The 27,462-nt window shown below is 41.9% G+C and overlaps 2 protein-coding genes across 3 annotated transcripts in view; one reads left to right on the top strand and one right to left on the bottom strand.

The window, feature by feature from the left end:
• The window catches only part of thrb (thyroid hormone receptor beta), a 102,019-nt gene that overhangs the window by 29,319 nt on the left and 45,238 nt on the right, over nt 1-27,462 (top strand). The window lies entirely within an intron of this gene.
• Nucleotides 916-4,237, bottom strand: LOC146644435 (uncharacterized). Its single transcript, XM_085396429.1, has 5 exons — nt 4,105-4,237; nt 3,743-3,855; nt 3,461-3,637; nt 1,082-2,005; nt 916-973 (listed from the first exon to the last, which is right to left on the bottom strand). Exons 1-5 carry the CDS (start codon nt 4,111-4,113, stop codon nt 916-918), a joined length of 1,281 nt encoding a protein of 426 aa, XP_085252555.1. The 5' UTR covers nt 4,114-4,237.

Below are 27,462 nucleotides of genomic sequence, written 5' to 3' on the forward strand. Positions count from 1 at the left end.
GGTGCTGAATCCGATACATATCTGATGTTTTAGAAAGCGACTGCTGTTTGACGGTCAGGTCGCATTAAATCCGTCTTTTACGTCACCGACACAAGACAGACGCCAACTATCAGCGCCCGACATGGTGAACGCTTCTATCCAGGGAAACTGCTGGGAAGACAGCGTTGGAGAAACGTGAACATTTTCTTTGTACTGTATAATCTGCAGATTCTGACAGAAATCTGCAGCTAGAAGCAGCGCTCCTCTGAAACAGCAGTAAGGATCATTATTAGGACAAATGTAAATAACAAAACTTTATAACTTAAAGCAAAACTGGGAAACGTGAAGTCTGAAGTCTTTACATTAAGGCCATCAGTCACACATCCTGTTGCTCTGGGTCTAAACAGAGCGTCGTGTGTGACGTCTTCTTTTGTGCACGCGGCCGCTCTGAGCGTTCACACTAGAGCGCGTTTGATCAAAAGATCAGAATTGAGCATCAAGACCTGCAGAGTGAACGTAGCCTCAGACTGTTTCTTGAGTTTTACAGTTAGGAATATGTCTCTGTCTACAATGTGCCGTCTCTCAAGACAGTCAAAACCCTTTAACTGGAACTTGATCAGTCAGGCTAGAATCAAAAGTACTGATGTCATCAGGACATCTTCACACTGAGCCAACACCTCTCTGTTACAGAGCTGAGGACGCCTTTGTGCCCAATATCTAGAATAAATATCTACATTTAACCTACAATGACAAAACCAACTCAAAGTGCTCTGACTAAATCGAGTTTGTGCGATTGTCTCTACATTGTGACTGATGAGACTACAAACCATTATACACATTTAACAATTAAATGATCTGACAAACACATTTGTTTCATTTTCTGCTCATTTTATTTCCAAATTAAGAAGCAAATTCTGTGAGTAATTATGAAGATAATCACTCTGTCACTCTGTTTCTGAACAGCCTCCTCAAAGATCTACAAAAAGAAGCGAGGGCCCTAACGACACAGTTTCTCGGCCTGTCTTTCTGGGAACCTGTGGATCCATTTTGTGCGTTGTCCTCACTGGCAGATTGTTGCGTTTTGTTCTCACTGGCTGGAGAAACGCTTTTGTTACTTTCTAAACGTCTCAGCGCGTGACCGGAGCCGCTCGATGCTTTTAGCTCTGCTTTTAATAGCTCCACAACGGCTGCTACAAAAGTCGCGTCACCCTTTTCCATCACAAACTGAAGCACGTATTTGGATCCAAATATGCGACACAGGTCTTTGTACATTATGATGTACAAGTTTTTTACAGTTTTTAGAGGAGTCAAGTCTCCCCCAATCTTCTCTCTTATATCAGTCACTATCTGCTGAAAATTCAGCTTTACAGCAGTTGTTTGTGTTTTCTCAGAAACGTGAGCGACTAAATTTGCAAGACACAAAGTGAGAAAGGTATCGGTCTCTGCGGGCGCAGGAAGCGCCCCAGACGAGCACTGCGGGGCGTCGCTACATTTTTCTTCACTCTCTGAACTCTCACGGTCAAGATTTTGGACATCAGTGATTTGAAATGCATCACTGTTGCCCTCGCTACCCACATCTCCCTCACCTACACAAGCTGGAGTCTGTGTGCTTTTAAAAGTCTCTGCAGACTCTGGTTTAAAGTCGTCATCTTCCTCAGAGTTTGGCGAGTCAACAATGCTGTAGCTGCGACTCTCACCATGTACAAAAGGGGGAGCTAAGGTCTTTGTAAAGTCCTTTAAAATGTTCGCTACACTGTGAACCATCCCAACAAAGTTTGTTGGGGATGTGGATCTATCTGATTGCAAGGACGTGGACCCTGTGATACGACTCAGGGCTGAGTTTACGTTCTTTGCAATCGACACTGAAAATAAAGTCAGTAGTTTGTCTGAGTCACAAGACCGCCGTTGCCCAAAACCCAAGACCCAACCGAAGCAGTAATGAAAGATGTTTCTGAGGCTGGCCTGAATATCATCCTCTGTCACCCTGCAGTCACTGCACCCATCAAGCAGAGGTTCAACCTTCATCCTGAAAAGGGAGAGAAGAGAAACGTAGTCATCTTCCCACACTATCACTGCTTTGTCCAAATCTACAGGCGTCATTAAAAGAAACCACATGGACGACTTCACACGTGATGTAAACGAAGCAATGCTGTGTCCTCTGAAAAACCCCTCCGTCACCAGGATTACCCGATGAACCATCTCATGTAAAACGTCTAAGAAGAAGAAAGACTGAATCTGTGTTAGGCCCTACTCTGTTCTCATTGTACATGCTTCCTTTAAGCGCTATCTTTGAGAAATATCACATCGCTTTTCATTATTATGCCGATGACATTCAGATCTACTTTGAGTTAAATGATGACCTAGCTTTGTCCTTGAATTGTTTTCGAGAGTGCATGTGTGAGGTCAAGCAATGGCTCCTGGCAAGTACTCTTATCCTCAATGATAAGAAAACTGAAATTGTGGTCTTTGGCAGTAACGTTCTCCGTGCCAAACTTCGTGATGCTTTTGGTTTTCTCACTAGTTCCTTTTCCGACACTGTTAGGAATCTGGGCGTGTTACTTGACAGCTCTTTTAAACTTGATAAACAAGTGTCTGCTGTTGTTAGATCCAGTTTTTACCAACTCCGCCTTATTTCTAAGGCCAGGCAGTATATCCCGCATAAAGACCTGGAAAAGCTCATCCATGCCTTTGTAACTTCGAGACTGGATTACTGCAATTCACTCTATTTTGGTCTCCACTCTGCCCTCCTTCACAGATTACAGACAGTCCAAAATGCTGCTGCACGCATTCTAACCAAAACTAGGAAGTTTGCCCACATTACTCCCGTCCTAGCTGATTTGCACTGGTTGCCTGTGAAATACCGTATCCAATTTAAAATTCTGCTGTTTACTTTTAAAATCACTAACAACACAGCACCGAGCTATCTTAAGGAACTCTTAAGCTCATATGTTCCTGCTAGGGCTTTAAGATCATCCTCACAGTTACTGTTGGTGCAGCCTAGATCTCGGTTGAAATCTAGAGGTGATCGAGCGTTTGCTCTGGCTGCACCAGAGTTGTGGAACAACCTTCCAATTGGCATCCGGGCGTCTGACTCTATTCAAACTTTTAAATCACGGCTTAAAGCGTATTTGTTTAATCTTGCTTTTTCTACCGGTTAAATGCTGGCCTTGTTTGCAGCGATTTATTCTATTAATTTTCCTATCATGCTTTTATTTGCGCTGTGCATGTCATATCGCCATTGTGTTTTGATGGCATAGTTATATTGTGCTATAGTTATACTTTTTTCTATTGGTGGCTTTTTCCTGTGAACAAATTTTACACTTTTATTTTTTGTTTTTATGAAATTATACTTGTGTTCATTTGTTTTATGTTAAGCACTTTGGCATGCCGTTGGCTTTTAAATGTGCTCTATAAATAAAGATTGTTGTTGTTGTTGTTGTTGTTGAATGAAACTGTTTGATAAAGCAAGCTTTAGATTTACCGGTCAGCGGAGCTTTCTTTGTCTCCACGATCATGGTTATGTGGGCAGCATGAAACCTGTCGGCGTATGACTTTATACACTACGGTGCTAATGTGCCCTATGAGTGCTCGGCACATCTCGGTCAGCAGATCGACGACATCCAAGGAGACGTCATCGGTGGCTAATGCCGTCCACTGTCTGAAAGAAAAACATTGAGACTGGTTGAGCGAAACAAACCTGTAACCAGTGAATATGTCTGTGTATGCTGGTAACTGTCTCGCTGACTTTGAGCTTGTGACTTACCTGAGCGATAAATCGTCTAAATAGTTTCTGAGGCATCGTTCAATGTCTCCAAATCTGAACAGAGGCACGCTGAGATGACTGCACCTCGGTTCAGCACGTTCATCTAATGGGATCTAGAAAGAACAGACAGATGTCAGGGAGCAGGCGTTACACATCCAAAATAACAAGAATTAGACCAGCAGCCAATGTAAGGTTTTTGTCACAGCTGCACAAACAGTATTGGTGCTCATTTTGGATGCTTCTGTAACAGTTAGTCCACCAGTACCACTAAGCTTCTCACATATAATCATTGCAATTATTGCATTTTCAAAATGTCTAAAATATTGATGAGAGGTGGTCTGATCAATTTTTCAGAGTCCTACCACGTTCATGTTTCCACAATCTCGTCCGTGAATTCACGTTTTGGCGACAGCTTTGCACAAATGATCACTTTTTCCAATCTTTCACTCTCCGTCCTCACACTAGATCTGGATAGTTGTGTACTTTTGACCATCAGGGGACCTGACGTGACGTCGGTTCGAACGTTCAGCGCCTTTGGCCGTGGCGCATGCGCATGCTTCGCGTTGACTTCACGTGCGGCTTTTCTGTGTAGTTTTCATGGCATAGCTACTGAGACACGCCCACCTGGCAGTACTGCGGTCTTTTGCGCTCCAGGCATCGTTTGAACGTCTTCGAGTGGAAGTTTAGCTGAAATGAAGGACAGTGTCTTTGCTATAAGAAGCGTTTGTTTAGAGAAGGGCGCAGAGTATGGCGCCAACATGTGAACGCAGCTCTCCCAGCCCTGCTTTACAGCTCAGGCCACTAATTAGACAGTTAATGATGATTATGAGTCACCTCCTGAGCTAATGCTATTGGAGGATTTTAAGCATCCTTACCCGAGAGATGAATAATGTTCGTAAATGAACACAAGGTGACGTTAATGTCGAGTTGCGCCGTGCGAGGCTTGAGTCTGGTCGTGAGACCCCCTCACGTCCACATGATGGTGAATACTGTTATTAAAGGATCACCTTGTTGCTGACTGCCTGGCACTGAAGCGTAAACAGCAAGCCTCATTACAACTGAAAGGGCCGGGATTGATTACGGCTGTAGAGCAGCGGTCCCCAACCTTCGCTGCTCCACTGGCCGGTTTAACGTCAGACAGTATTTTCACGGTGTGGCGGATAAATGCAACAAAATAACATGATACGACAAAAACGGTGGTATTTTGTAAATATAACAATAAACGCGAATTAACTGTGTAATGGTGTAACTTTATTAGCCAGTCAAGACTGAGAGTAACATCCTCCATAATGCGCTCTGGTCGCTATGGTAACGTGTAAACCTTTCTTTCAAAATAAGACACACAACTACAACACGGCAAAGACCCAGGGAAACCGAGTTAATTATTAGCCTCAACTCTCACGGCCCGGTACCGGTCTGTGTGTCGTTTGGTACCGGGCCGTGGCCCGGTACCAAACGACACACAGACCGGTATTGGTTGTCCTAGAAATCAAATCGCTACAAATCGCTATTGGTTGTCCTAGAAGTCGCTAAATGACGTCATCGCCTAATTTGCATAATTGGTAATGCTAATCTAATTGTAACCTATGTTGTTGGAGAGAGAAATAACATCGTGGAAGAGACATAAAGTGAGTAAAAAAACGTCCTAAATGCATTTAGAGTTTATTTAGAACTACAAATTAAATTTCTTTTAGCAATTATTGTTTTTTTTTAATGTCACAATTCCAACCCTGCACCTTTACCCGGGCTTGGACCGGCAAGTGACCCGAAATAGGCACTCTGGTGGAGTTACTTTGTGTGTGTGTGTGTGTTTATAAGTAGTTTTAAACCTTGTGATCCACAAAACAGCATAACAGTAAAAGAAGAACTAACTGCGTTACAGCACCCGCTGCTTGTTGAGAGTAAAAGAGATACGCGCTTTCACGTCTTTTTTAGCGACTTTTTTTTAGCAAAAAAGTCGCTAAGGGGTCTGAAAACTCGCTAAATATAGTGACAAAGTCGCTATGTTGGCAACACTGCATTTATTCCCTTCAAAGACCTGCAGTTCAAAAAAGCGCCCCTCCGACAGCCAAACCCATCTGTTCTCTGATTGGATAGTTACATTTGTGATTGACATGACATTGACCAATCAGATGAAAGGAAGAAAAATAGGGTCAGAATTCGTACTTGTAACTTGCAGGGTTTTTTTGGCTAAGTCCACACACAAATCTTTTTACACATACAAATCCTGATTTACAAGTACAAAATATTTATGACCACATTTTGAGCCCATAAAAAGGCTCAGCAGTAAAAGTCAGTATTAGGTGTGCAACACTATAACAGCACTAAAGACCATATTTACCTGTGAACATGGGGACTGCACTTTGATGTGGACCAAAAGAGCCACACCGAGACCCTTCGGAGGACGTGGTCTGTGGAGCGGTTGGTTTATAGTGTGATGGGATTTGAGTTGTCCACCAGGTATCTGGTGTATTTTAGCTCAATGCCATCCTGTAGCCAGGGATGCTTTGCATTCTGGGACACAGCACCTGCCTTTCTTTCTCTTGCCCCAGACAAATCTGACCAATACGAGGACTAAATGTGGTGTGTAGTGACACATTTTTCTGTTTTTGTCCCTGAGAAGAAAACCCTGGGATAAAGCTACAAGTTTACAAACTTATCAACTGACCAAATGTAACGAACTATAGGTGTGAAAAGACCTTTAGATGGCGTCGAGTGTTTCCATTGAGACACTGTGGACAGCGATACTTTAAACTGAAGAAGACAGCAAACCAAAACAAAGCAGCAGGATGTTGTTTTATTGGGTTTTTCACCCAGCTCTACAAAATGTAAACATGGATTTGTTCTTTGTTTTTCAGGCTTGGGGGATTTTGTATTTTCTTCCTATGTATGTAGATACATATATGTGTGTTTGTAATGGTGACAAATGTATTGGTAGCTGTGTCACGGGGCTGTGATACGTTTTAAATCTTATATATTGTAGAGCAGGTTGAATGACAGTGGAAGGAGCTGTATAAATATGCTTTCACAACATCTATTGAACACTGTGCAGCTTTATATTCAAACTCACGTTCTTCTTTCTTATCTTAGGTTCGTACACTTTTTCCATTCCAAGTGTAACTAACATGTAACATTAACCGTAGATGTGCAGCTAGAAAGGCGCGTTTGTCCGTCTTTTTGGCTCGTGGCTGATGTGCCTTCACCTTTAAGAGGTGCTGGAATGGGAGCTTTCAGCGCTGTTGCCTGTTATGTAAGACCTTGGCTGTGGCGCTCAGAGCTGCGTGGTCCCTGGGCTGTTCCACTGCCAACAAGCACAGGAGGTTTCATCACCCTGCTGTTTCAAAGGGCCCTCTGGACTCTGGATATTATTCAGCACTGCTTGTTTGCCTAGTTTGCCTCCTTTCCTCTCTCCTTTACACCAGCCATCTGTCATCCTCCCTAGTAGTCTCTCTCTTTTAAACCCTCTCCTCATTTGCTCTCCTCTTCTGCTGACTCATTGCACTCTCTGAAATTATAATGCACTGAAATAGCCGACTCCCTTTCTGTCTGTCTGTCCCTCTCTCTCTCTCACACACGCGCGCGCGCACACGCACACACACACGCACGCGCGCACACGCACGCACACACGCGCACGCGCGCACACGCACACACACACACACACACACACACACACACACACACACACACACACACACACAGTGTTATTGCACCATTTTGTTTTTATATCTGCTTGTCCTCTGTGGTTTGCACTTCACTGAGAGTGTGCCTGACAAGAACCTGTGAGCGTGGATTAGGCACTCAGATTTGGTTATAATGGTGGAAGCAAGTGAACTTCCGTTATAGTGGGAGCGAGGCATGACGGTTGGGAATCATTTTCCCTGGTGGTGGTCTGCAAAAACATAATGTTTGAATTTTAGTCGCCATCATGGCAGCAGAGCACAGGTTCAGTATTCAGAACCAAATGATGACGTCAGATATGAAAAGTTGTCTGTTGGAACAAATCGCCTTTAATGATCAAAGGCACCAGTTTAAATTCATTAAGGCTTTATCCACGTACCAGTTCAGCTGTCACAGTGTGGGGAAGAAACATTTAGCTTCCTTGTCCATTGTTGGCATGAAAGGTGGCTGCAGGGTTAGCATATTCGTCCACCTTTTTATCTCCATGCCGTTTATCCATCTGTTTTCTTCCACTTAACTGCAGCCAGGTCACAGGGACAGCAGCTTAAGCACAGTAGCCCAGAGCTCCCTCTCATCAGACACTTCCTCCAACTTATCCAGGTGGGAGGACTGAGGCTTTTCCAGGCCAGCTGAGGGTGACTGAAGTTCTCACCCTATCTCTAAGGGGAGAGGCCAGACACCCTTCCAAGCTGATTTCAACCTCTTTTGCCCACAATCTAATTATTTTGGTCACTAACCAAAGCTCGTGGAACAGGAACATAGATCATCGGGTATCAGGCCCTGACATACATTTTGTCCTTGACCCAGAATGAGCACTCCAGCCTTTTCCTGCCTCAGACTTGGACTAATTCTCATCTCTGCTGCTTTAAACTGTTCTGCAGACCACTTCAGTGTGGAGGTCATCACCTGATGAGGCCAACAGCATCCACAAAAGCAGAGATAAAATTCTGAGCCTACCAAACGGAAGCCTTCCTCCACTTACCCCTACAGTTCATAAAAATTATGACTAGACTCTGTGACAAAAGGGAAGGCCTGACGAAGTGCAACACCCACCGAGATCGAGTTGGCAGCAATGCTGACCGAGCTCTCACTGAATGGTGTGTATGAATGGGTAATATACCCCAAACTCTTGAAGCACCTGAGAAGGTATTCAATGTTTCTATAATTAAATATGCAGCCAAGGATGATTGTTTGTATATGTTCATTTAAACACAGATTAAACAGATTAAACACAGATCTTTGTCCCACACGCCATCAGACTGTTTAACTCCTCTCTGGAGGGGAGAGGGAGGGGAAACAGGAGGACAAAGGAGGGGGGAACAACTAAGCTGTAGTGCCTCTTCACCTCACTGTGCAATACCTTTGTAAACAGTCAACAGTGCAATAGACCTCAATACTTGAAATGTGCAATTCACTTGTATTTTTATTTTTTATTCCTATTTATTCTATTTATCCCCTTTGTATATTTTATTTATATTTGTCTCTGTATTTATATATGTGTGTGTGTGTGTGTGTGTGTGTGTGTGTGTGTGTGTGTGTGTGTGTGTGTGTATATATATATATATATATATATATATATATAATATTCTGTAACTCTGTAACTTCTGTCGGTGCTGTGCTTTTTTGGAAATCGAATTTCCCAGAGGAACCCACCCGAGGGATTAATAAAGTTCTATCTAATCTAATCTAATCTAATCTAATTAAGCAGAATTTTCAGAGTACTTGAACCTTCATCTCACCAAATGGGGTCCATGAACACTTTAGAGGGAATAAACTTTGTCGTATCTCAGGTGGGTTTGGGGATTTATCCCCTATAAACAGTTAGGAATTGTCCCAGGTTAGAGACGGATTTCTCAACAGTCCTGGGTGCTCTTGGTCATAATTTTCTTTCATGATACTCCAAATGTTTTCAATATGTGAACAATCTGGACCAGGGGTGGAAATTAGCAGCCACCACTGGCCAAATGCGGGTAAAATTTATAAAGTGGCGTGTAAATTTGAACAATGCACAAACCACCGTGGCTCCTGACCTGCTGGGGGCAGCAATGTGCCTGAGTTGCTGCTAGTCTGCTCTAAATGCCGTCATGTGATCCGAGCAGGTACTAAAATGTGACGTCAGTAGCGTCAGTCGATGAGTCGTGAGCGCGTCTCTTTCACGAAAATTTAAACCGCCAGTTTTGAAACTGGGCAGCGAGGGACATGGTTGCAAAAAACAATGCACGCAAAGCCACAGACTGAGCAGCAGGTATGTCGTCGCCTCGACGTCCATCTTTTTTGTAGCGTTTGTGTCGCTTACTAACTGCGTCACGGGACGCTTGGGTGCGTTGCTATGGCGACAACCACGCAGCTTCGATCCGAGCAGGTACTAACGGAAAAGGGGCTTTAAAAGGAAGCAGTAACTTTAGTAATGTGGCGTTGCATTTGTGGAGTTGAGCAGGCGGCAGAAACAAACACTCTTCTCAAGAGGTTTTACGTTAAACGGCAGTTTTAAAATGAAAAAATGGAAAAGAGGTGACAACCGTGAGATACACGACTTCCAGCAGCAAGACTGATAGCTTTACTGTAGGCACAAAATACTCTAAATTAGAGGTCATCAAAGACCGGGGATCATCTAAAGGCCACAAAGAGGTGAAATGCATCATTCAAGGAATTGCGGTCCTGGAGAAAACAGGCTGTGTTGTGTTGCATCAATTTTTAATTTCCACCCTTGGTCCAGGCTTCAGGCAGTCCATTCCAGCACCATGACTCGTCCACTATGAGGCCATGCTGTTGTAATAAATGTGGTTTAGCATTGTTTTGCTGACATAAGCAAGGTTTCCCTGAAAAAGATGTAATCTGATGGGAGCATATTTTGCTTTGAAACCTGTGTATACTTGTCATCATTGATGATGCACCTCATACCAGCCAACATGCAGGCTTTTGAAATGAGTGCCGATAACAAGCCTCCCGTTTAGCCTGCGGGACACAGCGTCCATGTCTTACCCAAATCGGATTTTAGTTCCTTTGACCTTTGACCGAACAGAAGAAAAACATCTTTGCCTTTTCATTCCAGAATAATGCTTTTTTTCCTCTCTTTTTTTAGCGCAGGACCCAATCATGGGCATCCAGTATTGAATGTTGGCCTTGTCCACTGTGCACACAGATTCCTCTGGATTCTTGGGTTCTTGTGATATTGTTGTAGATCCCAAATATTTGCAGTTTCATTTGATGTATTTTAATCTGAAATTGTTCCAAGATTTTGGGAGTTTTTGCATATTGCTAAATCTCTGCTAATCTGCGTCTGAAGTAGTTTGCCTCTCTAAGATACACGTTCTGTACTCAGTCATTTTAATACCCTTACCCACATCTAAATGTTCTTGTAGGTGTGTATTTTTAGAAATACTTCATTTTCCAGCCTTTGTAGCCCTGTCCAAACTTTTGAGACATGTTGCTGCGTCACATTGAAAATCAGCCAACATTTTACATGAAATACATTGTCTGTGCTTTCTGTGAGATTCATATATGGATTCAATATTTGCAAATTACTGCTTTGTGTTTTTATTTACATTTGCACAGCATTTCTGAGATACACTGTCTAAAACTCCAGGTAGTTGAGTGAAGATATGGAGAAACCTCTTTAGTTTCTTTGTAGTTTGCTGTCACCATGGTGAGCAACACAGAGTTTTTAAGGTCAAACTGATAAATAATTCCAATGTTCATTTGTGTTGCAGTGTTCATCGAGATGAGCCTTTGGGATGGGTTTTATAGCCTGCATTTAACTTTCTTCCCTCCATATTTTCCATTTCATTAAAGAAAGTTAATCAGTCAAGGTCTACTTGTTAGCCTAATTTCACCTTTTTGTGCAGATGCACTCTATACAGCTGAGCAAACTGACTGCTGACAAAGATTAGAGCGAAAATTGCTTATGTTTGCAACTCACTCCCTTTTAAGTGATCAAACTGTTGTTTTTCATGAAGGAAGATGAAAACAAATTGGCACCAGACCAGAATACAAATGTGAATTACTGTTGGCAGCCTGTTGGCAAGAAAAGATTGGCCACGGTCAAATTTCCTCAACTAACAAACGAGCTCACACACTACCAGCAAACCTAACTTATCTTAGCTGATGTTGATGGTGTGAGTGTGAGCAGTTTCCCTGGCTGGGAGTCCGGGGGATGCAGTAATGTGACCCAGCACTAATGTAGAATGAGATAATGGGGATATTTATCAGGGAAGACAGCAGTGAAGACCTTACACTTGGCTTTAGATATTCAAAATGTGATCATTACTCTGCTATACCACCCTGTCTTATGTAGCGACTTACAGTTTTATTGTTCCTTCAGGGGCCGTGAATGTAGCCCAACACAAAGGCCTCTTCTAGACTTGCAGCTGTGCATGAGGCTTCAGCTGGACTCACTGCCCTAGTTTGGCCACACACACACACACACACACACACAAACACACACACACACACACACACACACACACACACACACACACACACACACACACACACACACACACACACACACACAGAATTGAAAGAGTGACACAAAGCTTTCAGGTTAAACAAGTAATGTGAAAACACTGAATATCCACACTGACTAAAAAAGACCCCGTTTGTCCTACTTGTTGCAGTTGGTGTTATTACTTTTATGATGTGCTCCAGATTTCCAAAACTGGGTGTTGTGGTTAAAACCAGCATTTTTGTCGGGGCTCCAAGATGCCTTGAGTGAGTTACATCTTGCCAGAGTGGTTGTAGTCACTTCCAAGAGGATATGTGTTGGAAAAAGGAATTGATTTTAAGAATAATATGACTTTCGCTTGGATGGTCAAAACTTGTTTCAAAACCCAAAGAAAATTCATGCACAACCTCTGTCAGGAACATATTTGAGGGGAGTTCTCTTTGGTGGTTTCCATCGTTTGGTAATTTAAGCATCCTAATTTTACGAGGATATGTGATTTCAAAAGGATAAAACTGACGTGAATCTCTATGACGTGGAATTATTAAGATGGTTACAAACTATTCTTTGGAAAGACGTTGAGTTGTTCCTCCCACTCTGCATTGGAATTACTTGGTGCTCTAAATAGAGGACATTATCTCAGGTTCTTATTCATGAGAAAAGAAGGCAGTTGGAATTTGACAGATTTAATGGTTCCTACGCTCACCTGACTCCAACAATCCTGTGTAGCAACAGAATCAGACGGCTGATGCAAGCAGGTGACCTCCAAAGCATTTCGGTGAGGAGCTCGGTTATTTGGGAGGGACTCAGGGAAGCGCTGCTGCTCTTCTCTACATCAGAAGCCTGCTGAGGCAGCTTGTGTGTTCGACTAGGATGGGCCTCCTAGGTCGGGTGTTTCGGGCATATCTGTGTGATGGTTTATGGTGATATGCTAGCTCTCTCTGATGGTTTGCACTGAATTTCATTTTGCTTATTTTTCAGAACTTTTAATGGCTGTAGTTTCACTTTGGGTTTAAGGTTTCAGTGCAGTAGTAGTATTACTGCCATCTTCTGGAGGATGGGATGCATTGTTCACTCTCAAGTGCCGGCACAGAAGGCGAAATGGATTTAGACCTGAAAGAAGCTCAAACTAATTTGATTGTTTAAAGCATTTCATGTTGAGAGACGACATCCAATGTATGCCACAGCAGAAGAGGTTGTTTATAACAGTAAATGGTATATGGCTGACACATATTATATGTACTTGCTATGGCTCTGCAAACTTCAAACCTGCTTAACATCCAGAAGAACTCTCACTGTGCAGTTCAGCTGCTGCTACAAAAAGCAGTGAAGCTCAATGCTACGAGTAGGGTTAGAACTAATGTGCTTTTTATACAATCTAAAGGTGACATTTTTAACATTTTCTCCAGTGTTTGCTGGCCCTCATTTTCGTAAAATTGCATGAATTGAATGAAACAGTCACACGAATGGCCTGCTCAACGTCCTTTAATACGACTCTGGTAGCGATCATTCTGTTCCTTCTGGCACAAAAGAGAAGATACCAGTCCTACTGATGAGTTAAGGACTTTGCAGAGCCCTCTCCAGCTCCACTGGACAGGTGTCTGTCTTCTGGAATCTCCTCTTGCAGAGTGATTACAGACAGAGCAGGTCTGGCTGTGCACAGCAATGGCGATGATAGCTGACCTGAGCATCGCGTCCAGACTGTGGAGGATTTGTTCGAGCACAGAGTGAAACAAACAAATATCTTTCATAGTTGTGATGTTGGAGATGATCTACAGAGAATGAAGGCCTGACATGGGATTAGGGCTGGGCGATATGACCCAAAATTCATATCTCGATATTTTTTTAAAGCCATAAAGTAAGAACAAAAAGAGAGTTCTTAGTCAAAGCTGTGTCCCAGATGTCACACAGGCACTTTTATTAACATAGAGCAGATGTACATAAAATTTACTCAAAAATAAATTATGAGCATTTGCTCCGACCATCAAGCGGTGCAGCTCCGTAGCTTACCAAAGTCGTACTAAAACATTTTTTGACAGATTGCTGAGCGCCGTCCATCCATCCATCCATTCGCTACCGCTTATCCTTTTCAGGGTCGCGGGGGGTGCTGGAGCCAATCCCAGCTGTCATAGGGCGAGAGGCGGGGTACACCCTGGACAGGTCGCCAGTCTGTCGCAGGGCTAACACACAAGGACAGACAACCATTCACACTCACATTCACACCTAGTGACAATTTGGATTATCCAATTAACCTATCCCCACAAACTGCTGAGTGCCGTGTTCCACATAAAATCGGTTCGCGGCCATCAAGCACAACCAGAATTCATACATAAGGCGCGCTGTCAACTTTTGAGAGAATGAAAGGATTTTAGTCCGTGCAGCACCTCTGGGCTGCATGGCGTTAGCGTGGTTAGCTCGTTAGCGTGGTTAGCTAGCTAACACGTTGACGCCGTCCAGTAACTCGTTAACGGAGATTTGCCGTGTCCATCTTGTCGTTGCCTGCAGGTGAAGCGATGGGGGAGGAGGGGGAGCTGTGTTCAGTGAAGGAGAGGCGAGGCCGAGTAACGTTGTGTAAAGACGAAAGTGGACGAAAGAGAGGCAAACCTGCGGCTCCACAAGTATAATTGTAACCTAACATAGACTATATCGATATAAACGATATTGTCACATCTTATATCTCGTATAAAAATATATCGATATTTTTTAAAAACTCGATATATTGCCCAGCTCTACATGGGATTAAATGTATTTTAGAGATTCTTTGTTTTTGACTTTCTGTGCTGGATGGGTCCAGAGTGGACAATGAGCATGGATTCAGACTTGTTTCCCACCTGTTCACAGGGGCTTATTTTTTCATGACACAATTTGTATTCCTTATTTAAAATAGCTCATCTGTATCTGTTCACGGAAATATTTAACGTCTATACAAGGCTCGACATTTCTTATAAAATATTTGCCTAATTACAGAAAACTGTACATTCATTAAGACTTGAGAAGCTGTCCTGTAATCAAACCATTCCTGGTGACCCTGAATCCTCCCTTAGCTATGGTGCAATAGGCCTACGCTGCTGCGGGTTTCCCATCATGCACTGGCTGTTTCTTCTTCTCTGACGTCTTATCATTCACTGTTTGTGTTTATACACTACTTTGCATTTGATCATTAGTTATTATTAATCTCTGTCTCTCTTCCACAGCATGTTTCTTGTCCTCTCTTCTTCCCCTCACCTCCAACCAATCACAGCAGATGGCCCCGCCCCTCCCTGAGCCTGGTTCTGCTGGAGGTTTCTTCCTGTTAAAAGGGAGTTTTTCCTTCCCACTGTCGCCAAAGTGCTTGCTTGTAGGGTCTGTTCCTTACAATATAAAGTTGCTTGACACAATGCTTTTATTTGGGGCTGTATAAATACAGTTAAATTGAGTTGAAGCCAGGTTTTGTTTTGTTTTGTTTTTTAATGCTGAAATTTGACATTTTAATAATTTTACGAGTGAGAAAAAATATCTTAGGTGTTTATTTGTTTGTTTTCTTAGTTTAAAAAAATTGTTTTGGTCCATTGATGTAAAAACAAAAGCAGAATTTGATGTGGATACAGTCCTTGGAGCAGGAGAGGGAAAATAGCAAAGCGCCTGCCAAACTATGTGCAGGAAGGGAGAAAAGGAGGCGATCGAGAGGCTCAGAGAATGAAGGAAGTACTGGATTAAAAAAACAAGGCTGAGAAACATATTGTGAAGCTATTTTCCAAATGCTGGGATCGCAGATCACAATCAAAGCACACACATGTTGTATCAGCCTTCAGGCTGGTGGCAGAAGCAGCTTTTTGCCTTCTAATAACACATTAGAGCCCATTGATTTCAATGTTTGTTTTTCTATTTTGGTCTTAATTGGAGGCTGGCTCTGCCCTGGCACCATCTCCACCCCCTCTTTCTGTGTGGTTTCTCAGGTCAGAACTGATTTCTTCTCAGTCTCTGCAGTCCATACGCTGCCTTAATTAGCCACAGATCCAGCAATATGACTCAATATGTCTTTGTTACATTCTCCAGAATGGATGTCCAGGGGATACGGGAAGTAACAACGAGTGTCGAGGACACGAGGAGGCTGAATCGGAGCAAAATCAAAACCCACTGTTTTAGGAAACAAACACACCTTCAGCCTGTTTGTGTTTTCAAAAGCAAAGAGAAACGCTTCAAAAAGCTTCTAAAGAAGGATGTAGTTAGTGTAACACGCTCTTCACCACAGAGCAGCCATAAACCTGCAGCATACTGTAAGGACTGAAGTGCTCCACTCTCTCTGACCTTAAGTGCTCCCAGGCCTCAGTGCTGAGAGGAGTCAGCTGCATTGAAGGGTGGTACCTCAGCCTGGAGGAGAGCACAGACCACACCCACACAGGAAACAGTCGGTCTGTTATGGCTTCTGATCAAACGGGATTGGTGAGGTCAATGACTGTAAGAGGAACGCAAAGGTTCTTCTAATCACAATAGTTGTGACGTTGTTGTTTGGAGATATAGATGTTAAGGAAGTTCATTCAGCTTTCAGTAAAGAGGATCGATTTGAAAAACCATGTAATGCCTGTGCTGTCCAAGGAATGACCATCAGCTGTTGTCCAGGTAGCTCCCTCAGGTGATCTGGAGCAGGTTTCCTAGTTATTCCCATTTAAATCCACTTTAATGTGGTCACTTAAAATGTCTTATTCCAGAGTCACCACTTTAGAGGGTGGAGCAGAGCAGGTAATCTACACCCTGGCAGGTTGGGGGTTCAGTCAGTGTGGGAAATATGCTTGGATACGATACTAACTCCAAGTTCCTCCGATACATCTGTCAGTGTGTGAATGTTAGAAAGCACTTAGAAAAAGGATGAATGGGTGAATGCAGTTGTATAAATCACTTTGATTGTTCCAGTAGAGTTAAAAAACACCGTGAAAGAGTCGATTGGTGGATTATAAGGTCGGGTAGCGTTCCTGACACGACTGTTACAGGATCTGCTTCACGCCTGAGCCGGGGATGATTTACACTTTAGACAAATGTGTTATCAGCTCCACTTATGGATCCACACAGATGATGATGATGATGATGATGATGACTATTTCACTTCATTTATACTTCTTTTAGTGGCTTCAAGTTCAGTTCAGTTCATTTTTATTTCAAACACGTGCCTTCACAATCATTACAAACTATTATTCCATTATTTGTTTGAAAAGGAGTAGGTAGAAGTATTTACTTATTTGTCCCTGCCCCCTTAAGTTTTACCTCTCATTCATTTAATTGTTTTTTTTGTCTTAAATTAAACAAACAACATATGCAACAAAAATAAAGCAAAACAAAACATACATCAATCAAAAACAAGAAATTAGCAAGCCCCTCCACAGTATAGTTTCTTTCATATGATAAATACAGAATGTGTATATTTGCAGATACACAAGTTATGGAAAAACAACAAACCAAAACAAAACAAAAAAGAACCACAACACCATTTCCAGCAACATTACCGTCCTGGGTTAACCCCGTTTTCTTCATTCTTATACTTATTTAAAATTAGGTTTTTATATTTTACTTTAAACTGTTTTATGTTTTGACTGTCTTTTATTTCTTCTGTTAGACTGTTCCATAATTTAACTCCTGCAATTGAGATAGACATAGTTCTTAAAGTTGTTCTAGCACTTTGTATTTTTAAATTCCATCTCCCTCTTAAGTTATACCCACCTTCTCTTTCTATGAATAATTTACAGATTTCTTTTGGAAGCAATTTATTTTTTTACTTTATACATTATTTACGCTGTTTTAAGCTTCACCAAGTCTTGGAATTTAATAGCTTGCATTTTGACAAAGAGTGCATTTGTATGGTCCCTGTACCCTACATTATTTATTAATCTAATGGCCCTTTTCTGTATTATAGTTATTGTTTGTGTGTTACTTTTGTATGTGTTTCCCCAGACCTCTACACAGTAGCTCATATATGGCAGTAGTAAAGCACAGTATAAAATGTGCAGTGCTTTCTGATCCAACATATGCTTTGCTTTTCCCAGGACGGCAATGCCCCGTGCCAATTTCCCCCGAACATAAGTAATGTGTGGCTTCCAACAGAGCTTGTGGTCGATGATCACCCCAAGAAATTTTATTTCATTTACTCTTTCTAAATATACATTGTCAACACATATTTCTACTTTGATGTTTTTCTTTTGGTTTCCAAACAACATAAATTTTGTTTTATCGAGATTCAATGATAATTTATTTATATCAAACCACTTCTTTAATATCGTTAATTCCTGTGTGATCATCCCCAAAACCTGTGGCAAGTTAAAAATGTAACTGTTTAACTTTTGCTTGTAATGTCCATTTCAGTATATTTACATTTTATTCAGAATTAATGAAAGAAAGGTATCTTTTCTGTTGTTATATATTTTAGGATAATAAAAGTATGGAGGCTTTTATTAAGATAAGATTATTATTATTAGTCTCACGGGTGGGAAATGTTCAGGTCACGGCAGAAAGTACAATTTTAAAAGCAGTAAAAGTTAAGAAAAGACATAATAGAATAACGTACTATACAACAAGAATAAAATACTATATACAATAGAATAAAGAACTACTATCCTATTGTTTTGAACTAGAGCTGGGCGATATGAGATTTTTTCATATCACGATATGTTTTTTTCATTTCAGGCGATAACGATATCTATCACGATATAAGCCAAATAACTATATTTGTAAGATTTAAATGTGCCGTTGCTCACAAGTAAAATGTGAAATAATCAGCAGCTTGTTTTTATTTAAATATTTATTTCCCATAATAAGTTCAACAGGGTAGATGTACTTAAGGAACATGAGACTTTTTCAGATAAATAAAGGCAAATATTGTAAACTACACAAAAGGCAGCCGCTAAAGCGTTTAAGTTTCAAAATAGAACAAACGAAACAGACTAAATTGTCAATTCCACTTAGAAACAAAATATTAATTCTAAAAATAAATCTTAGTTTGTTTTACAGAAGAACAGACAAAACTGACTAACTTTTGTCAATATCAAATAAACTGAGAACTAAAAGGAAATTCTCAATCTCTCCTTGTTGTATAGCTTAGCTTTTCAAACAGTTTTAACAGTTACTTTAGTCTGACAAAAGCCGAATGACGAATTAGCGCTTCCAGTCAGAGACTGAGGCTACGTCCACACGTACACGGGTATTTTTGAAAACGGAGATTTTCCGTTTACGTTTTAAAAAATAATCCCGTCCACACATAAAGGCAGAAATGAAGGAAAACGCTGCTATGAACATGCCAAAGCAGCAGGTGGCGCTAGATTCCTAACCGTGCAGAAATGTTGGCCAATCAGAAGTCTAGAAGCCTCGGTGGGAAAAAGTAAACAAAGCTGGGGCATAGAAGCAGAACCGAGTCGTATGTGTGGAGGGACAGTAACTGTGTGTATATGTAAGCATTTAAACACTGCAGAGAGTAGAATTAACAGTAACAGTATTGTAGAAATTCATTTCACCGAAACAATAACGTGGCGCACAGTGTGACGCATGCACCAGTTTATTGTATTTCCAGACTTGCTTTCGGCACAATTTACAGTGCAGCTACTCTGTTTTTTTGTCAGACTTGAAATAGCCGAAATACCTTCACACTACGGAGCTTCTATGGCTCTTCCGTTCGACAATCTCTCCGGCATTGGAACCATCATCTGTTTTCTCTTCGGTCACGCTCGGTTGATTTTTCTAGTCGGCACACTCATTTCCTCCATTACGCGCTGGCTCCATTACCTGCTGGCTGCTTCCCAAACAAACACACGTGCGGCTTGGCACTTGTGCTGTACGTAACAAGTCACGCGACGTGACGCTGCGGCTGTGATTGGTTCGGCTCTGCGCTATTTAATTTGGATTGGCTGTTCTTTCTTTTTTTTATTAAGAGGACAAGAGCGGCGAGGTCTATCGCAATAGTTAAATTTTTCTATCGAGAAAAAGTTATATCGCGATACATATCGTTATCGTTCTATCGCCCAGCTCTATTTTGAACACGTCATTATTTAATTTTGTGTTTAATAAATCATCAGATTCATTTCAGTTATCTCTGTTAACACAGATTAGAAGAACCGAGTTTTCTTTCTTTATCTAAAAGAAGCAAATGAGGAGAAATTTCTCAGTAATTCTCGTCTTCTTTCAGCTGGTGCCTTTAGGGCTGCCACAGCAGATCGTACGCTTCCAGCTCAGCCCTCTGCATTTCCTCTTTCACTACATCCATGAATTTTCCTCCCAGCAGCTCCATATGAAGCTTTCCGTATCCTTTCTCCTGTCTTAGTGTCACATACAACTCTCTGCATGCTGCACATTCACATGTTCAGATCAGTCAGCCTGATCTCTAACTTTGTCTCCAAGCAGTCTGTCTGATATCCTCGTTTCTAATCCTGTCCATCCCGCTCACTCCAAATGAAAATCTTCTGTCAAACTGGCCTCCTGCCTGTTTATCAGTGCCAGCGTCTCCAAACCATACATCACAGCAGGTCTCACTATCCTGTCTGTCACAAGCCACCCCTGACACTCATGTCCACCCACTCCACCCTGCCGACAGTCTCTTCTTCCATTTCAGATGCTTTAGATCAGGGGTGGGCAATCTCAGTCCACGAGGGCCATGCAGGTTTTATATCTCACCTTGGGTCACCACACCTGAATCGCATGATTCGTCGTTACCAGGCCTCTGGAGAACTTCAGGACATGTTGAGGAGGTAATTTAGCCATTTAAATCAGCTGTGTTGGTTCGAGGACACATCTAAAACCTGCAGGGACACCGGCCCTCGTGGACTGAGATTGCCCAGCCCTGCTTTCGATGGTTGACACCATGTATCTGCTTTCACTGCCTCTGCTCTGTACATGTTCACCTTTCCACTGGTCTCCTTCTTACTCGCACACATATTATATCTGACTTCCACTGAGTTTCCAGTGTGTACCTCCACCTCTTCATGCTGTTCCCACTACAGATCTCACCCCATCTTGAGCAGGTCTCCAGTCTGTCACATGGCTAAGAGGGAAACACAGACAACCACTGGCACATTAGATTTCCCACTTACCCCAACCCCACTAACTGTATGTCTTTGGACTGTGGGAGGAAGCTGGAGTACCCTGGGAGAGTCTTGGGGACATGCATGCAGACTCCACACAGAATTTGAACGCAGGACCTTCTTGTTGTAAGGCAGCATTGCTTACCACAGCACCAGCATACTTCACCAAATTTTTACATTATCAGAAAAAATCCCAGATGCAGAATCTGTTTTCAGTCTGTCCAAACAAAATCGTATGAGAAGCATGATCCAAGTATGAAAACACGCTGGGCTCTTTGTTGACGGTGACTGGGAAGGACACAATAATAAAAGAGTACATCAGAGGAGACAAAGTCAAGGTTGGACTGGTTTGGACATGCAGAGGAGGGAAAGTGGATCTGCTGAAGACAGAAATGGCAGCAGGAGTAAAATAGTAAGCCCAAAGCACAGGTTCATGCATGTGATGAAGGACGACAAGCAGAGGGTTGGTGTGACAGAATGGGAGAAGGTTGGCAGGTGATCTGCTCATCCCCTAAAGCGGAAGAAGACTGAAAGATTCATGTGAAGAAACCCTCACTCGGGATCTTTAGCACTGTTTTTTATTTGTCTGTTTCTGCTCAGATTAATGATCGTCTTCAAATTGTGCTTTGGTCTGAGACTGTACATCCATCTCAGTGAACAAATCACCTGCACACTTCACCAAAGAGAGATCGGAGTCATTTCATGGATCATCCACATCATTGGTGGCATCTAAAGAATACGTGGGGCCTTTTTAAAGGCTCACACAGCAGGCATGAGCTCGCTTACTTAGACTAAATCGATTAATCAGACTGGGATTGTCGCTGTAGTGAGTTGATCTAAAAGGCTGTTTTCTCTTAACTCAAACTCAACTGAGTATAATATTTATATCATGGAGGAATCACTAGATTATCTGCTGGCCAGGAGCAAATGGGGCTGATGCTGCTTCAGTAATGTCGCGGTCTGGGCTGTGGGGAGGCCGGTCCGTGACTGATGGGGATCTACTGTGCTTTTACTGCACCCACACTCTGTTTTGGCTCATTGCCCTGCTGTAAAATGAAGCTGTTGCCAGCACTGACAGTCCCTCTCTGTATCTATAATTCCATCAACAAAAAGCACTTAACGAAAAGACAGGAAGCCGAGCTGGTGGTGGCAGAGATGAAGAGGCTCAGGTCTTCACTGGGAGGAACTTTCTAAGTAAAGCTGAATATGATGGTGTTTAATGTTAGGTTTAAGTGTAGAAAAAGTCCCCGTGTGATTCAGGCATGTTGTATGAAGCACGTTGAGTACTGGGTTAGATAGAAAGGTGCTTTATAAGAACAAGAACATTTACCTCTCTGTTTCTGTCTCTTGAAGAATGACTGTCACATGTTTTGTGTCATATTATCTCATAGTTTCTCATATATGCTAAGTTATACTTTGCACAGGTTTGCATTATGACCTGACTCAGCGTAATGCATCGTAACAAAAATGATTTTTCTCTTTTTGTTTTAAATACATGCAAACGCCAGCTGTCAATTTTACTCTTACTGGGAAAATATCTACACGCTGGAGTAGCTGCTGCACTTACATTAACAACTATCGTTTTCATTTCAACATTGTGCTTCATGAGCTATGGCTATATTGAAAATTACATAAAACATATTTAAGACAACATCTGTTTTCTTTTTTAATTCGAGGTCCCAGCTTCCATTGGGTGAGAGGCAGCGTATACCTGAGGAAGGTTACCCGTCTGTTGCAGGGCTAACACACCTGTGGCTACTTTGGAGTCATCATTCTTATCCCTCGACTGTAGGATTTGAACCCAGGACCGTTTTGCTGTAAGGCAGTGGGACCAACCACCACAGCACAAAATACATGATTTTAACCCTTGTCAACTGACAACTTTGAATTTAGCACAAACCAGCTTCTGTACAGCGATACAGCTCATTATAAAACAATTAAAACTAAACAGTTTTCATACCCAACAACGTGTTGTAATCTAAAACTAAAGCTAACTTAGTCAATGCCGTACTATAGAATGAAGCAGAGACTCCTGTAAGGCTTGTATCCTCATGTCAATAACTACAAAACAGCTCCAGGTTTAAAATTAACGTACCGGTACAGATTTCTAAGAACTAGGCTGAAGTACAAAGGTGTAGTATCTACAGTGGGATAAAGTTGATGACTCGTACCAAGAAGCTATGGGTTGTTAAAGGTAGTTGACAAACAGAGGGGGTGATTAGTAAGGCTTTGTGCCAGTAAAGACCATTGAAGTGTTTGCTTTGAGACAAATCGAGGTCAGAAGCACTTACACTTGTCTTAGTGGATCCAAGCACACGATCGGCTGCCAGGAGAGGAAGCAGCAACACATTTATTGGCATTTAGTCACTTTGGTGAAGGAGCAGCTGTTATAGCCCAGTGCATGCAGGACAAGACAACAACAAAACAGCTTGTTTTAACTTCATTTGGATATTTTCTTCTTTCTCCTCCTTCGTTATACCACATTCGTTAAGTACATCTATGACTCAGGCATGGAGGTTATCAATGTGAGGACAGTTTTCTGTCGGTCAAAAGTACAGATTTCATGTTGACTGGCATTAAAGTTAAACTTGACCTATATACAATATTTGTACAGCATTAGAACAGTAGGGCAAAGTTGAATAAAATGCTCGTTTGTATACAGGTCTGTGTAGTGAACTGGTTTGTGTCCTGTCTGTCCTGACCTTGGGGCAAGACTGATTAGTGGCAGCTGTCCATTCCTTCATGTCTCCCTGACAAAGTCTTTCTTGTAACTGTAATGATTGTCTGAAGACAAGAGCACAGAGATCTGATGTAGTCGTGAAGGAAGAGCATTAACTGTACAGCTGTTTTTCTGAGCCTGAAAGCAACATGCAGATCTTCCAGGGTTTAAAGCCGAATGTTTAACATCCAGAATCAGAGCTATTAGTTCATCCTGACATCATCGCTTTCACATACTTGTATGTCATGAGACTGGATACTGAATGTTTTGTCTGGGTGTGTGTGGGAGCTGTTGTGCCCCAAATGCATGTAAAGTTGTGGAGAGTTATAGCTAAATGTGTGCGTACACATGTGCTTCCTAAAATCTGTCAGGGCTCCTAGAAAAAGCAGGGGTTGTGTTTGTGTGATATCCAGGTTTCTGCCCCAGAGACATGGAAACTACCCAATCAGGAGGAGCTTTGGAGAAAATCGTCGGCTGACCATTACTGACCTACTTGCAGTCAGGCAGGCTTTGGCACTATTTGAACACAAGTCAAACCAACACTTTGTGAATGAGTCGCAGAGGTTCTTTACTTTAGTTTGAGCTCGGCCTTCTCCCCATGAACCTTTTTTTAAACAGACTTGTTTTACTCTTTTTCTCTGTTTTTACGAGTGTCTGTTGGATTTGTGGTGCCTGAAATGTTACACCAAACATCCACCGCCATGAAAAAACTGCTTGTTTATCCAGCTCTTTGGTACGGGAAGGTTGCCACCCATCTTACTTATTAGCTTACCGTTTTTCTATTCTGTCCTGTCTTTGCAGCCCAGTGTGTTCTCCAGGGAACCTGGCAACACCACAACACAAGTGTGGGCTCTCCTATAGGTGTCTCAGTTTAGTGTTTCGATCACTTCCTACTCTTTGCATGTGTGATAAAGAGCAGAATGCTTGTTCTAGATGAATGGGGAAGGGGTGGGCAACATTTTTCTTTGCGGCTGGTTGAAGCAAAAGGTCTCACATTAAAGAAAACCCCAAAACAAATAGAAGTTGCAGAGCATAATGGTCACCAGAGATTTCTACAGTGCAAAATCATACATGGCCTTTGGTTCATTGCTGATTGGCCATAGGTGTCATGTCTTTGTGTTAGCGCTGCAGTAGATTGGCCACCTTTCCGGGGTCTGTCTTGCCATTTGCCCGGTGATGCCTTGGGTAGGCGCCGTCCTTCTTGCTACTCTGATAAATGTTTAGTTTTCCTTGTATGATCGCAGGCCCGGCTTAGACATGTTCCACAGAGCAATTCTGGCCCTTGGGCCCTATTTTTCTTACCCATGTGTTTTATAATGTAGGTCAAAGTGCAGCATGTTCTGTGAACAGACTTTGAGCTGATATTACTGGGTCAACTTTGCTCTTACATGAAACAATTACAGAATGAAAGGAGCTAAAATACTAAGAAAAGGTCAGCAGTTCGAGTCCAAAGGTCCTTTCTTCAAATCAGTTTTTTTCTGCACACAAATAACAGCAGAAGTTTTTGTTTGTTTGTTTGTTTGTTTGAGGACTTTATTGTTGTTTATCAGCAGAAATAATGTTTTTTTTAATGTAAATTGTGCTTGTGTTCATATAATGAAAAAAACATGCTCTCCTCGTGTTTTTGTGTTGGGTAGATTCCCAGACTTCACGCTGGCTGTAAGCTAACTGTGACTGTGAGCAATGGTGTCACATGCTTGCACAGTTATTTATGCTTTAGCTTTTGGTCCTGTGGTTGCTTTGCACTGATAATTCTGCATAAACTGCCAACAGGATGTCATTTTATGAACAAACACAGACTGTTCATGTCCGTGATGGTCCATCTACCAAGACTAGCTCAGATTAAAAGGTTGACAGGACATATAACCTGCTAACTAGGGCTGGGCCATATTATACCGTTCACGGTAATACCGGTATAATGTTAGGCAACGATAGGAAAATGAAATATCGCGATAGAATGGGAGTAAAACGTGCATGCGCAGTGCCTTTGTTTTCATACGCACATGGCCGATTGTTGAGTGAAACAGATGAACCAGAATTGGTTTGTAAAAATGGTGCAACACGACAAAGCACATTTTTTTGCAGAACATGCAAGCGGCCGTCGTTATTGTCGTATTTGTCGGACTAAGATGCTCTTAAATCTGGGAGTAATCTGGGTCCTAAACTCTGTATGCTTCAGGTCAAACAACACTGCAGCATCACTTAGAGTTAAAAACTGTCTAAATTCTTTCATCTTTAATAAAACGATCAGCATTGCTGCTTTACCAGGTGTAACTATGAAGTTTAACTTCCAGGCATCCATGAAAACTAAAGTTATTACATTTAACGGAGTTAGAAGTTAGCAGGAAGCTAGCGGAAGTTAGCTCGCTAGTTTCGCTAGTTACCTAAGCATGATATAACATGTTCTGACGGAGAGATTTCTGAAAAAATTCAAACGTACAGCTCTGCTATCACTTCCAACATAAATGAAGACAGGAAACTAAACAGCAGTGACGTTTGTAGGGTTACTGAAGTTGGGCTAGCTGGTATATAATGATGTGCTACGTGATCGCTAGCGACACAGCTATGTTAGCATAACATAAACAGTGAAGCTGGAGGACGAACACTAACACTTTTCCACTTATAAAAGTTAACGTGAAGGTTCTTCATGGTTAGAGACAAATGCAATCGCATGGCAGGATGCTGTAAACGGACCAAACTTCAGTCAGGAGAACAACTGAGATAATCCATCCACAATACGAGGTTAGTCATTAATATACTGCAACAACATGGGAATAGAGCAGCTGCCAGAGAATTCAACATTAATGAATCAATGGTACAGAAGTGGAGGAAGCAAGAAGAATGAGTTTAATAAAGTTTGATTTATCTGACTGCTTTGTTTCGCTTAATGTGCCTTATAATCCCGTGCACCTTATGGTCCGAAAAATGCGTACTGCACACTGCAGTTTAATGTTGCAAAGCACCTCTTTTTAACTTCAGTGGATATTATACATGGTTGTGCTCAGGATATGTCAGCCCATTTCTACTGGAAATGCCTTTTGGTTAAACTTTCAGCAAGGAATTTGCATTTGCACTGTTACATTTTTATAAAGCTTTAATGTACATAAAAACCAGCTTCTTGTTTAAGTGAAATTAAATGGAAGGTTGTCTTTTTGCACTAGTAATGTTGTGGAGTTGTATTTTGTCTCGCATCCATTATATCGTCAGTTATATCGTTATCGCAAATTTTCAAATATATATCGTGATAAATATTTTTGGCCATATCGCCCTGCTCTACTGCTAACAAAGGTACAGTTTGTTATTTGTAATCTGACCATAAACTTTCACCATATAACCCAGTATGTGTTTCCCATCAGCAACAATTTACCGAGTTAGAGCAGAGCGAGTATGTTCTGTTACTGGGAAGAAATGTTTGTTCCACATGAACCCGGCAGCTCAGACGCAGCGTTTCCCCTGGATAGACCTGTAATCTGTGTAGAAGAAGACTGAACATTACTTCCCACCACATCGGACTAATCCAGTGTTTGGGATGATTGTGCAACTCAAACATTATTCTAACATGTTGCAGATGTTCCTGAGTAACTTTCGTCTCTGAACTGTACCTGGAATCTGGTACCGGTAGGCAGCAGTATCCTTTTCCATATTTCCATGGATCTGAAATAATGAATCCAATTTTCTTTCTTCCACAGTAGGTCCACATTTCTCAACTGAAGCGTTTTGTTTCCGTTTCAGAAACCACGCCAGCCTTCGTCTCACAGTTCTGTGACGTTGATATCATTGTTGGCAGTATGTATGTACATGTTACAGTATTAAATGATACTTTGAGTGGGACTGTTATCGGTCATGG

The sequence above is a fragment of the Rhamphochromis longiceps genome, linkage group LG22, assembly GCF_057381845.1.
Source record: "Rhamphochromis longiceps isolate RC_006_pf linkage group LG22, R_longiceps_female_GT1.1, whole genome shotgun sequence".
In the NCBI taxonomy this organism is placed as follows: domain Eukaryota; kingdom Metazoa; phylum Chordata; class Actinopteri; order Cichliformes; family Cichlidae; genus Rhamphochromis; species Rhamphochromis longiceps.